The 15,019-nt window shown below is 41.4% G+C and overlaps 1 protein-coding gene across 2 annotated transcripts in view; it reads right to left on the bottom strand.

Moving 5' to 3' along the window:
• Positions 1 to 14,024, bottom strand: part of ACVR2A (activin A receptor type 2A) — a 76,485-nt gene extending 62,461 nt beyond the window's left edge. The window contains exon 1 of one of the 2 annotated variants that reach the window (XM_084800004.1): positions 13,611 to 14,024. In XM_084800004.1, the coding sequence (XP_084656130.1) occupies positions 13,611 to 13,665 (55 nt within the window). In that variant the 5' untranslated portion in view covers positions 13,666 to 14,024. The remainder of the gene's footprint in view (positions 1 to 13,610) is intronic. The other variant, XM_084800003.1, reaches the window with a different exon arrangement.
• Positions 14,025 to 15,019: the final 995 nt, after the last annotated feature.

Here is a 15,019-nt window from a genome sequence, read left to right as displayed (position 1 = left end):
CTTTTTTCTCCTGTTCCCTTATCCCTAGCCACGTGCACAAAGCTCTTCCTTACCATAGGACCATACAGGGGAACCTAGAACAGCAAGGTTTTACAATGCAAGGTCTAGAAGGCAGAAGAGAGATCAAGATAGACAGAAATCCTGGTGATAATGGGGAGACTGTTTCCTCTGCTCTAAGAAGGAATACTAAATCCATCTACTCCCAGAGACAGTGTTATTCCAAAGGGCAAAGTTTTACAGCACTACCAGAATACAAAATAGGGAAGGGGGGGGGACATATGGATTGGTCTGGGGTGGTAGCCAGCACATGCTCACAATGATTTTGTCCAGCACTGGCTGCTCTTCCAGAGGATGCAGGTTTGATGCCCAGCACCCATACAACAGCTCATAACCAGTTGTTAACTCCAGTCCCAGGGCATCTGACACCATCCTCTGGCCTGTTTTGGCTTCTGTAGGTACCAATCCATGCAATGTGGTGAACAGACACACATGTAGGCAAACATCCACATAATAATTATGTAGAATAACTGGTGGGGAAAAGGAAAGCAAATGGGACTGAGGTTCAAAAGAAAGTTTTGTTTAGTAATAATATATTTCTAACTGAGGGAGATAGGCTACCTGCAGGTGTCCAAGAGGCCTGGTTTCCTTCAGTCTCTGACCAATGACATTTCTAAATGGTTTTAAAAATAAAAACAACAATATTTTGTGACACATTAAAGTTATATGAAATTGAAATTCTAGCATACATTGAGTATTCAAATAAAGTAGTATTAGAATTACTTATGTGATATTTATGGCTACTTCTGTTTTACAAGAGGCAGAGCTTAATAACTGTGAGACTGCTTTACAATATCCACTATCTAGCCCTTTATAAAAAAATATTTACAGACCCCTGTCCTAAACACTTGGCAAGCACTTGACCATCCACTCACCAAAATGTTAAGCTTCTGTATGTTGGACCCTGGAAACTGTATAGTGAATAATGGCCATCTTGCAAATTATGAGAGAAGGGGGCAGGGTAGAAAATTAGAGGAATAAAAAGCAGTTAGTAGGAGCTACCAGAGAGGTGATATGGTAAAAGGGTCACGTTAAGAAGTAAATATTCCTTTCATAGTTGATACTAAGTTGCTTACAGAATTTGCATCATTATGCATTCAGAGCTTACACAAATGGCTACTCTATTGAGAATCACAAAACTCTAAATTAAAAATTTTGTCATAGATACACCTTTACATTTCTCTGTATACCTTGAAGAACATCACTGTGTTAATTATAAGTATTTTTACATGTGAAGTATTTTACATGAGTTTCTGTGTGTAGTCTTAGATCCTCAATTAATCTTGTGAACTGGCCATTACAAATTCCACTTCACAGGTAAAGGAACTAAGGTTTTAGAATGTCTCCAAGGTCAGAGCATAGTATACATCATTGTAGAGAGAAGTTCTAACATTTATGTTTTCTCCCTGCCAAATGTTTGTTGTGTTTCCTATACTAATCCAAGGGTTGCATAATTAACTACTTTTACTAAATCTCAAGATAAGGGAAAGTATTACAGTTATTTGTTTTAAAAGTTGTTTTTTTAACCAAACAACTACGTTTATGCCAGCAATATAGGTTTTTATTTCTCTTAACTAGCCTTTACAGTGTGCCATGTTCCAGTGGTAAAGGATTCTGTAAATGTAAAGGCAGGACCGACAGCTTCTGTCCTCCAGTTTAATCATCTGAGTCTCTTTCGTGGTATCGATATAAGACTGTTAACTATTAAACTGTCACTTATATCAGGCGGGTAAATCTATGTCACCAGTCTAAAGAGAACTACAGTTCCTGATCTGAGGATACTCTTTGGCTACAGTAAGAAAGTCTGTAAATAAGATAAAATTCAGCTTTACTAGCTCCACCAGAAATGAAGTCTGCCTACCCTCCTCTAACCCTAAACTATGTTTCACTACTGTCTTCAAAACTGGGGCCAGCATGGGTGTTCTTTGGCCTACTACTCGGACGGAGGGAATCCCTGGACAGTTTATTAGGCCCTTTCAGTACTTCAAGCCTCCTACTTTAATTGCCTCTATTATTTCTAGCTCTCTCAGCTAATAAGCAATCTCTATTTACATTTTTAACAACAAAAAAAAAGAAGTAGCAATTAATTCATGAACGAGGGTTATATATTTTGAAGGAATTAAAGAAGAAAATAAGAAAAGGTTAAAAAGAAAAGAAGAGAAAAGGTTATTAGCAAACAAAATTTGTTACTTAAACTTTATACAGAATAAAAGGATGGTCAGGGAAGCTATCACTTCATGTTTTACCCCTGGTAAAATGCCATGCCTCCTCTGATTTCATCACTTTTCACTACTGAGTAGCAAAGCAGTTGTTTCTAGCAAAGGATGCTATCACCAAACCTCTGCCCCAGGACGAGTTGGTCTCCCTCACCAAGCATACCCGCCTCCATGCAACAGTCAAGGCTCGAAATGCCTCCAAATAAAATACCAAGTTCTTTACCTAGTTAAAGACTGAAGCCCTAAGTAAAACTATCAGCCCGAAGTACAATTCATCCTTCCAGCCATTATATGTGATCTACATAACTTGAAAAGATAAAATTTTTGAGTAAATTTCTAAGATAAATTTATAAAAATTAAGATACAAAATGCACTTGCATTTTTACTTGTGAATCTTCAATCATGTCAATAAAACAGTACACCATATGTTTGGAACACTAAAGACTTAGAAAGTTTTTTAAGTGGATATATGAAGAGAAAACTAAGAATATAAAAACATATGCACAAAAATCTAGAGACAGGAATGTAAAAAAAAAAAAAAGCACAATAAACTAGCCTGGGTTTGACCATCTCTTTTGTAGATTTGTCTGTTCACTGAGATACCATACCGAAAGAACTCATATACATAGGAAGCCTGGTTGGTTGGTTTGGTTTTGGGTTGCAAGTAATGACAAATTGGGGGAAGGGTGATGTAAAAGGTACTGATAACTATAGCCAAGCTTTACAACACAGCCAGACAGTGTGCAAAACAAGGAAGAGGCCTGGACAGTTGCTCCAGCTTACGTGGTGTGAGGAGCTGCTTCCTGCGCCCCCCCCCCCCACTTTGTTCCTGTACACTTTTATCACCGTTTTCACACTCAGGTTGCTATAATGTTCTTAACATCTAAACCAAATCAGCTACTCTTTAAACCTCTTTACTTCCCAGTGCCCTCTGCATTTTATTCTAACTCCTGCCCCTGTTAGAATCTATCTTATCTCACCCCTACCTCTCTCTACAGTCCCTTCCCTGAATTTCTTCAGGCAGCCAGTTAAATATCTACTGAATTTCCAGGAACTATGCTATGTCTTGGGGTACTGTTATGAAGGAATGAATGGGGCACTTCTTCCCATACTGAGCTTGCACTCTAGTAGTAGAATGTACAAATAATAAACAGTAAACACACACACACACACACACACACAAGGAAATAAAGATTGTAATGTGTAACATGAGGCAAACAAAATGTTAGGCTCTCGGCACCTCTTGATTTCTGACAGCACATAGAGCAATGTGTAATTACTTGATTCATTTCACTAAATCTTTACCACAGGAGCTCCATAGGACATAATCACGCCTGTATTGTCCATGGCAGCACCAAAGCACTTAGCAATGAATTGGCCATGTATCACATGTTTATCTGTTAAATGAACAACTTATATGTATTATCCACTTTAATTTAGGAATGCGTAAAATGAGGTGTTGCTGTTGTTAAAGATCAAAAAAGAGTCAGTAGGAAAGGAGTTTGAGTGGCATACTCTTTAAGCCCAAATAGTATATATTTAAAGTATTGATGTTTGCCAGGTGGTGGTGGCACATGCCTTTAATTCTGGGACTTGGGAGGCAGAAGCAGTTGGATCTCCAGATAGTTCTAGGACAGCCAGAGCTACACAGAGAAACCTTGTGTTGAAAAACTAATAGATAGATAGATAGATAGATAGATAGATAGATAGACAGACAGACAGACAGACAGACAGACAGACAGACACACACACACACACACACACACACACACACACAGATGGATAGGCGGATGGATACAGAGAGAGGGAGGGAGAGAGAGAGAGAGAGAGAGAGAGAGAGAGAGAGAGAGAGAGAGAAGAGAGAAGAGAGAAAAAAAAAGAAAAGAAAAGAAAAGGCAGGTGTGTTGTTTGGTTTCGTGGTAGTCTCCTGTAGCTCAGGCTAGTCTCAAACTCATTACTGAGCCAAATACTGACCTTGAAGGACTGATCTTCCTGTGTCTGTCTGTACCATGCCTTTTATGTGGTGCTAGGGCTCCATGCTCCATAGGTAAGTAGTTTACCAACTGAACTACATCCCCAACCTTAAAACTCAAACAACTGGAGGGCAGAAAAGACAACTCTATGGGTAACAGTGCTTGCTTGTTCTACAAGCACAGGAGCCTGAGTCTGAATACCAAGCACTTGCCCTGCATGGCTGCAAGTGCCTACAACCCCAAAACTAGGAAGGCGGAGAGACTCAACTAGCCCTTACAGTGTACCATATTCCAATGGTAAAGATTCTGTAAATGTAAAAGCAGGGCCAACAGCTTCTGTTATCCAGCTTAATGATCTCAGTCCCTTTCATGGCATCAATACAAGGCTACTAACTATAAAAATGTCACTTAAATCAAAGCTGATAAACAATCTAAATAGAACCATAGTTTCTGATACAGGTTTCTTCTTAGGCCAGCCTCACTGAAAGAAAGCAATGCTCATCTGAGCACTGTGTTCAGTAGGAAACAAAGAGGGTCTCAACCCAAGAAAGAGACAGCAATAAAAGAAGACCCAAAGACCCGCTCTGGCCTCTACATACACATGCAGGAGTGCACACACTTACATTCATGGGCATTCACAGTGTGTACACACACACACACACACACACACACACACACACACACACACACACACACACACAGTGTTAGAACAGTCCTAACACTGTGGAGATAGAATCAGAAAGATTCTCAGCTACATATGAGGACAGTCTAGGCTATGACATGATATCTAAAAGAAGGGAACAAAAAAACAAAACAAAACATACTGACCAACTATGCTTTTAAAAATTAAATAGCTGGTACCTAAAAGTAAACATAACAAACTTTCAAATTTTACTTTTGCAGAAAATGTTTGAAAAATATCCAATATTTGAATGAAGTTGTCCAAGAAAAATATTTTAAATTCCACCAGGTAAGGGTCCAGGTAAGATAGATTTACCTCAACATTTTGTTTTTACTTTTATTTTTCTGGGACAAGGTTTGGCTGTTCAGCTCAAGCTGACTGCCACTATGGCTCAGGCTAATCTCAACCTCACTGCAACGTCCCCTGCCTCAGACCATGCTAAAACAAAGGGAACTTTAAATAAACTCTGGTTTAAAACACAACAACAACAAACAAACAAAAAACTGTATCTGAAGAATCTAGGGAATCCTAGCACCTCTCTAGCATTCTATACTTACATTTTCTTTGGTTGTATTATTATTAGAATATTATTTTGCTGTAATTGCTCATTAATTTGACTAAAAATTTTAAACTATCTCCCATGAACTGAACTTATATTTTAAATGTCTTATACACTATGTCCTTCTAAATTAGATTCCAAAATTATTAACATACATTAATATTATTCTGAAGCAGCTATTATGTTATATAGTGTATTTCATTTAATACACTTGGTTTATAAATGATAAAATGTAGCCTTGGAATTTTAGACACTTGCCCAGGTCTCACACCTCACCCACCCCCAGTCATCTTGAAATGTGTTACAAGTTTGATGTAACACCTATAGTCATAAAGGTGTGATCAAAATATTTTTTCCTAATAATGGTGTTATGGAGTGAGGGCAGGGTCTCACTCTGAAGCCCAGGCTAGCCCACAACTACCTAAGAAACCTACACTGGCCATGAAATCATGGCAATCTTCCTGCCTCAACCATGCTAGGATTACATGAGTGAACCACTACACTTGTAGTATCATTTCTATCAAATACAAATTTTAAAGTCACTAATTGTAACTAAGAATGAAGCTTAAAAGTGTTTTAAAAGCCAAGCTTTGTAACAGGCATGTTTTATTACAATATATATAGTTGGCATGTTCTGAAACATCTGTCTCCACTTGTGCAGCCTGTCCTTCCAGTTACTGCAGTCCTGCTTTACATGGGCTTATCTCAGGAGCACTGGAAAACACACTTATACCCAGCAATATTGTAGACAAAGAAAAACTTTTTATCTCATCCAGAAGACTGGTCTGTGGAATCAGGTAGGCTTCAGGCATGAATAGTGCATACCAACTTCAACAAAGACTTTAGTGTATTTGTGTAGAGCAGTATTACTGTAAGGAAATGCCTCACATAAACTAACAACATAAACCAATAGCAGCTAAGCGTGTAGCCACTAGAAGGTAACTATCCTTTAAACAGAAACACGTGGAGCCACTAATACTCAGAATCAGTCCTGACAACACAATGGATACATATTCATCAGTGTCTTCCCTTATAAAATATCACTACATATTCTCATAGGTTTTATAGTACACTTTTATTTTTTTAAATTTGCATGTGTACTTTCATTTGTGCTTAAGTCCATAGCTTTCCAGACATTTACTTAGCCATTTAAAAAAAAAAAGTTGCTAAAACAGAATTAGATTGCAATTTAAACAATTGGACCAGAAAAAAGAAGAGTTCAAGAAGTCAGGTCAAACTCTCCCCTAGGGCAGTCTGCTCTGGCACATACTCTCTTTTAAAGATTACTTTTATAGACATATTCTTCTGCACATGGGTTTTTGGTACATTTCCCCATCTCATTCAAACAGTACAAGGCAGAGGGAATGAGGGAATTACTGAACTAGATCAGTGTTTTTGACAATTACAGTCCATTAGTTGTTCACTGATGCTATGGATCACACGCAACTTTTTTTCATTTTAGTTTATTTGTTCCTTCTATGTATATGGGTGTTTGGTCTAAGCCTGCGTACCACATGTGTGCTTGCCACCCACAGAGGCCAGAAGAGAGCGCCAGATCTCCTGAGATTGCTTTTATACAAGGTTGTGACCCACCATGTGGGCTGGGAACTGAACCCATGTTCTCTGGAAGATCAGCCAGTGCCCTTAAGTTCTGAGCCACCTTTCTGGCCCTAATACTTACCATTTTTAAGTGAAACAAAATACATAAAAGTATCATTCTGGTACACAGTAAGAGTAAGTAATTCATAAAGCTTTATTCTGACATATACACAGAGACACTATCACATGGGAACTCAGTCATGATACAATGTATAATTCTCATTATGGATTACAGTTTAAAAAGTATGAGCATCACTGAACTTAAAGATGAAGAATCTTTATAACCCTACACAATTCAAATCCTAATAAAATGTTCATCTAAGGATTAGAGACAAAGCATTTTTGAAAGTGAACAGAACTTAAGGATAGCAAAATAGCCACTAGCAAAATTTTTTTTCTCAATATGTCACTATTGTGATCAAATCCTGAGACTCAGAAAGCTTTTGGAAATCACCTAATCCAAGTTCATTACTTAATAACACAAAAGAAAATCTAGGCACCAAACACGCAAAACAGTTCTATTTCATTCACTAAACAAGTCTCTGCTGAGCATCTACTATATGCCAGGGACTACAAAAGGGAAACTCTTCAAAAAATGAAACCATCTGTACTAGCTAAAGGGGAAGCTGGCAAGATGAACATTTACAGCAATTACTGAAACTATGGTCACTTAGAAAGTGTTAAAGAGTAAAAAACTACCACCTCAATAGTGGTTGGGTGGCAGAGAATGTATTTCTAAGGATAACACTTCTCAGTCTTAAAAATAGCAAGAGTCAGCAGGGTAAAGAAGAAAGAAACAGTACATGCAAATGCATCACAAGGCATACACTAAAAGGTAACTGCCCTTTGAGTTTGTATGACTGGAGCACAGAACGCAGGAGGAGGAAGAGTGGTAACAATGTAGCAAAGCTTGGCAAGTGTGGAGGCAAAGATCTGTGAGTTCAAGGCCAGCCTGGTCTACACAGAGAGTTCCAGGCCAGTCAAAGCTACATAGTGAAGTCCTGTATCAAAATAAACAACAAAAATCACTAGCACTCACATGCCATTTCATTACCACACCACTGTCTAAAGTGGGCACCATTCATATCTCTATTGTTAGAGGTAAGAAAACTGAGGCACAAGAAAATGAGGTCAGTTTGACAAAGGTAAAGATGTAAAGCCTATTTAAACAAAGGAAATTTAAGTATGGAATGCACAGTCTTAACAATTATACCAAGATGTTAGAAAAGGCAGGCAAGAACCAAATAATGAAGGACCTATATGTCACTATGCTACAGGTGACTCAGTCAGTCAAAGATTTTAAACAGGAATGATACTTTGTTTGCTTGTTTATTGTTTTTAAGGTAGTTTTTCACCATGTAAGCCAAGCTACACTGGACCTTGCTGAAATCTTCCTGCATCTGCCTAACTTGTGCTGGGTGCCGGCACACACCACCATATCCAGCCTCAGATTTCTTATTTAATGAGAATAGATTGGGGAGAAACAGTAGCTTGGGGGAACAAAATCAAAAACAAAAACAAAAAAACCCAGGAAACTAGCTAGTCTTACCTAAAAAGAGTTAAGTAGGAGACAACCAGTGAGCTGGACTGCACTGGCACTTAGCGCCCAAGTCTAACCACGATGACAGTTTTGTTCACTATGCACAAAATTCTCCCAATTTTCCCCCCAAGACCCACCTATCTAACAGTTCAAAAATTTCAACCTTAGAGAACTTTCTTTTAAGTCCCTTTATTAACCTCTAGATGCACTGGGTATGTACAAAAGGACTACGAAATCTGGTAAGGAAAGACAGGATGCCAATTGCTATCTACAATAGTTTTCTTGTCTTCTTCCTTTATACTCTATTCCTGGAACTTTCATCTTCAATAGTCAATTTTAAATCAATGTTCTGTCTAGACATGACTGTTATAACCTAACAGAATTAAATCTACCGCAGAGGAAGTCTAATATGGGCCCATCAGTGGCAATAAATCCACTCAAAAGTCTGGTCAAATTTTGGCTTAAGCAGACAATGAACAAATAACAATAAGAGATTTTTTTTCAAAGGGAGTAAAGAGTTAAGGAAAACCTTGAATATGAAAAAGAAAATAAAAGCAATCTAAAGTTCAAACCATTCTGTTTGAGGTTCAAACCAGATAGGTACACACTCCCAAGTATGTGTGGTAGTCCAAAACCCAGCAAACAAAACAACAGTGAGGAGAAGTACGAAAGATCTGGAAAGATGGCTCAGCAGTTAGAAACACAGGCTGCTCTTCTACAGGACCAGTACTCTCGTCCTAGCACCCACATCAAGCCAACAGCGTATCTCGAACTCCAACTCAGGTACACATATCCACTTGCAGACACACATACCAACAAATAATTAAAAATTATAAAAAATAAAATACTTTTTAAAAAGACAATCTGACCTCAAACATCCTCGATTCTCTTCTGAATGGTACCATGCCACATATTTTAAGAGTCACTGCAATTATCTTCTGGCTAGCTTAAGTTTCTTAAACCCAGAGTTCAAAACAAGGTAAATATTTATTAATCACCATCAAGATTTAACCTTAAAAAGGACAAAGGTCTTGAAAGGATCGTAGAATATTACTTGGCGTGTACTAAATGAGTAGAATGATAACCCAAACCCTGCTAATTATTCTCAAGAAAATTATACAATCAAGAAATCACTTTAAAACTTTTTAAAGTTAGGTAAACAAAAGAAATAATGTTTTAATGAACTTATCTAATCCTAACCCTGGCGCTAACCCTTACACCTTGGAATCATTTAGGGAATACATTTATTCTATCTACATGATACAAAACTTTCCAGGCACCATGTTTAGCACACACAGCCCACAGACATGCAGTCCCAGGATTTCAATAAAGATAAAAAGAATGATCCTAAGAGGTGAGCATTATTTAAAAAAAAAAACAAACAAACAAACACAAATATGGCTCAACATGATACCCTGGCCAATTATTTATCATGTCAATGAGCATCTGTCTTCATGAACAGTCAGAATAAGTCACTGGAGAGTTTATTCACAACAGTCAGCAAAATACTGTAAATGAAATATATTAGGGTAAATAATATATATTTTTCCTAATTCGATCATATCCTAAGTTTAAAAGATAATGAAAACTTACAACAGTCACCTAGAGATCACCAACATCCGGCACTGTAACTAACTGACTCTGATGGAAAGGAGCCCACGGCTCCTTCTATTAATGCTTTTAAATTTTAAGAATTCAAAATCTGGTTTCTCAATCTCAGCACTGCTAGCATTTTGAACGGGATAATCCTTTGTGGTAGCAGCTGTCCTGGGCTGTGGAGAATGGTTAGCAGCATCCCTGTCCTCCACCCACTAGGTGCCAGTAGCATCCCCTCACCAGTTTTGACAAACAAAAATGTCTCCAGATGTCACTCCCGCATGAGAACCACTAGCTCGGATCATAAACAGGAAAAATGTCAAAGTGGAATGGGGGAGGGAGAATTTGTTCTGGTTTTCATCTGGTCTGTATGTTTTAGCATATTATACTGGGATTTGTTTCTTCTGCCTTTAAGAAACAAAGCATTGGGGCTGGAGAGATAGTGAGGCACTTAAGAGTACTTGCTGCTCTTCCAGGGGACCAGAGTTCAGTTCCCAGCACCCACATTAGGCAGTTCATAACTAATTCCAGAGGATCTAACACCTCCGTGTATTCAACATGCACATGCCCACAAGTAGACACACACCTACATATAATTAAGACTAGAAAAAAAAAGTTCTTCTTTACAAAAGAAATGTGAAAAAGCATTCCCTGTCTATCACTTGCTAGCCCACATTCAGAAGACTATACTGTCAGCTCTTCCTCCAAGCACACAGCTATGGCTAGCTAACAACTGCTGTCTTTCTGCTCTCCTGTCATGAGTATACTGACCATACCATTCCCTGTTCATACACAACCCAACAGAATCCTCAACTTCAGAGCCACTCAAATACCACAGGAGCTCAGGATGGGCAACGTTAAATTCAGCCTCACATTTTTACAAATTGTGTTAAAAGACGCAAATTACCCATGATGTTTCAAACAGTCAAAAGCAGATTTGTGTTTTGAAACAGACTCTGAAGAAGGATAAAGACGAATAAAAAATTAAAAATCATAGGGAATCTGAAGGCATTCCAGGATGAGGGCAAAACTTAAAATGTTTCTCCTGGAATGAGAGCAAGGAGGAAATTATACACTTGGCCATACCCTACAGGAATAGTCTGCATAATCAGTCTCCATAGCACATACCATGGGATGGGAGCTGGAAAAAAACAAAGTCTAAAAAACACTTAAAAGCCACCAACCATCTATCCTTCCTGAGCACCTAGAATAAACACATTCCTTACAACTGTTTCCCATTTGATTTTTTTAAAAGTCAGATACCCAGAAACAAACTGGTAATTTAGTAAATTACTTAATTCTAATAAAAATAGCCACCCTCTGGTTCCAGCGCCAGATTACACATTACACAGAAAATCAATTAGAAGACACCACACACACACACACACACACAAACCCTTCTTTAGAGTGCATTTGATTTGTAACAAAGTCTTTTAAAAACAATAATAAACATGTTAAGCACAAAATAACCTTCATGTATCATTATGCATTGTAGTTTTTCAAATTATTTCTACGAATTATCTGTATGTTCTGTAACAACAAAACTACTCTTTCAAATGTTTTGCTATTCACCTGCAAGCCCAGGGGAAAGCACTGTAAATGGGACTGCTGCTCAATTCTTTCTCAGTCCCAAGCCAAGCGGAGGAAGCTGTAAGATCTGTAGTGTCAGCTTGCTTTTCCAGAGTGATACCTTGGGGCTGCTCAAGAATAACCTCCTTCATCAATTAATGAGACTCAGGTGGGTCTGGGAAAGAATAATGACCACTCCACCATCCCTGGTCAGTGGCCATGATGCCCCTCCTCCACAAGGGCAGAGGGTGGGGAAAAAAAGGACATCTGACCAGGAGTTTACCAGGCAGACATACAGAGTCAGGGGCGGGGGTGGGCACTAGGAGGGAGGAAAGCTACAGGGTTAAGCCTTTTCACAAAAGCAACACGTTTAACATTATCGAAGCTTTCATTCATTTCAGACACCATTGTTTAGCTTGCTCTCTAAACGGAGCACAAAAAGAACTGTCCGCCCGCCTTAAGCATGTTCCTTCTTCCATTTAAACAGACATGATTCTTTTGGTTAATCTCTGGCAATGATCGCCATTTCACAACACATTCAGCCCACCCGGAACTGATCAATACCACTACAGACATAAGACTAGACTTTATCCATTTATTAACCACAAGGAAATGTACCATTCAGCAAAATTCTATACGTTACAAAAGATTCTATTAAAAGGGGGGTGGGGTGAAGATGGACACACCACACACATACACACACACACACACACACACACACATCAGGGAGGTACACAAAGAAAAGACTACCACCTTCTAATGTCCCTATGACATACGAGTTAACAACACACACATGAAGCATGTCAGTTTGTCCTTCCACCCCTATTCTTTGCCACAACCTAGTAAATATACACTGCATTTTTGTAATGAATGCATTCACTGTGACTTTTAAACTCATCCCTCGAACTAACTCTCCTGTCAAGTACATCCACACACCTTTCAGCTAGATAGATGGATTTTCAGAATTTCAAGTACAAAAGGCTAGTTTTCCCAACCACTGGTTGCAACCATACAACCTCCTCACATAATCAAATTTTCGGAGAGAAAATGGCCAGAGTATTCTTCTAACCTTGAGCTAAAATACATCTCACAAGAACAGCATATTTAACATGAGCACAATTTCACAAGCCCTGTTCTAAACTGAAAACAATGCGTCGGTACAAAGCGTTTAAAATAAGTATTCCGTAGGTAAGCGGAATCTACGCCTGAAAAGAGCACACAAATGGTGGGTGAAAGCCAGCGCACACCACCAACACAGCAGCATACCTCTTCGGCGCTCGGTTATGGGTAATACTCCGACAACTAAAACTATTTTTAACACTATTGGACAATGAAGTTGGAGACGACGTGAGAGGAGACCTAGATTTAATTGCTGGTAGGATGCATTGTTTCTCACAGGCAAAATTAAACTCCAACTCACTTGATCTATGTCTCGATATTCACCGGTGAAGCACTAATTACAGGACGGCTAAAACCGGTCCTCGTTTTGGACCGGCTTAGGCTAAATGACATTTCAGAATACTCCTTTTTGGGTCTCAACCTTTACATAAATTTTCACTTGTGGTATTTGCGGCTTAACAGCAACCCAACCAGTGCTGTCATCGAGTGTTATGGCCACAAACCATGACTTTCTCACTTGCACAACAACACAGCACTTAAATCTATCAGTTCGCCAAACCAACCCAAAACAAGTGGGATTCGTGGAGATTTCCAAATTATCGGGGCTGCGAGGTCGGGCGCGGGAAAAAGCCTCGGCCCGAGAGCTGCCCAGCCGACAGCAAGCCGGCCACAGCCCTGCCGCGCCGGCTCCTCCACCTACCTGAAGAGCAAGAGATAAGAAAGACGGCGAACGCCAACTTTGCAGCAGCTCCCATTTTCCCGAGGCGCCGGGGAAGCCGTAGGAAGTTCTCGCTAGATATCCAGTTCCCTGGGTCTTCCTCGGAGACAAACCTCCTGGTGTAAAATCAACCGTCATAAAACATATTCGGAAGCCCCGAGGCGGGGGGAGGGGGTGACCAAAAAACGTTCACAGGATTGAAAAGATGAAAAAAAAAAAAAAAAAGGCACAACAATTTAAAAAAAAAAAAATGTACCACGGGGGAAAAACCGCCACACACACACGCACAACACACAAAACCAAACAACGAAAAGCCAACAACAACAAAAGCGGGTTGAAATCACTGTCAAAATCACTGTCAGCTCCGCTCGCCTCTCGCGTCTCTGCGAACAAAACGCCTAGCTGAGGCGACGAGGCGGCGGCGGCGGCGGCGCCCGCAGCCGCCCGGACGGTCCGGGGAGCCGAGCTGCTCCGACGTCCGGACCGACCTTCAACCCGGACACCCAAAGTCCGCGGACCACCGTAGCCGAGCTCGCGGCGGTGGCGGTGCGAGGCGGCGGCGGCGGCGGGAGACGGCGGCGCAGGCGGCGGCCAAGTTCTGCTCCAGGCTGTGGCTCCGGCTCCCGGCTCCCGGCTCGGCCGCGTTTTCGGTCTCCTGGCCTCCGCCGGCCCCGCCCCCTACACTTCCGGTTCCGGCCCGAAGCTGGAAGCCAGGCGCGGCGGAGAAACGCTCCGCGGCTGCGGCGGCGGCGGCGGCGGCGGCGGCGGCGGGAGCGGCGGCGGCGGGAGCGGCGGCAGGGCGCAGAGCGCGTGCCGGGCGGCGAGCGCGAGGAGACTGCCCGGGAGGCGGGGCGAAGCGGGTGGGCGGGGCCGGGGCTGGAGCGCGCTCTGCAAGGCCTGCGGGACCCGGGACCGAGCTGATGGGACGGCTGGCCCTGCTGGTCCCGGTTGCCCACCCCCCTCCCGGAGGCTCCCGGCGTGCCCAGTGCGGTGCCCGCCCGGGCGCGAGAGCCGCGGCGCCCGAGCGGGATGGACGACGCGGAGGCCGACTGCGGCGCCCAGCCTTTCCTCTGGGGGACGCCGAGGCCGCGCCGAGCTGCTCCGAGTGGGCGGGAGCCGCACCCGCTGCTGCCCGAGCGAGCTCGGTGCTCGCGAGCCGGCCGCGCCCCCGCCGCCCAGGCCTCTCTCTCTCTCTCTCGGTTTGTCTTTGGGCAGAAAGAGAAAGGCAGGAAGGGCTGCCCGCCAAGTCAGGGCACCCTTGCAGGTTAGCAAGACGTGCGGTTCGAATCCTTCCCACCATACCTTTTATACACAAAGCATTGTGTTGCAAACAGGTTTGCTCCTAGTTGGTTTGAAAATCCTCATTAGGCTTGAAGTGGAAACTGCAGATC

This window comes from Acomys minous, assembly GCF_964271855.1.
Source record: "Acomys minous genome assembly, chromosome: 10".
In the NCBI taxonomy this organism is placed as follows: Eukaryota; Metazoa; Chordata; class Mammalia; order Rodentia; family Muridae; genus Acomys; species Acomys minous.
Note: the sequence above shows the minus strand (reverse complement) of the source record. Positions and strands in the feature narration are given on the sequence as shown.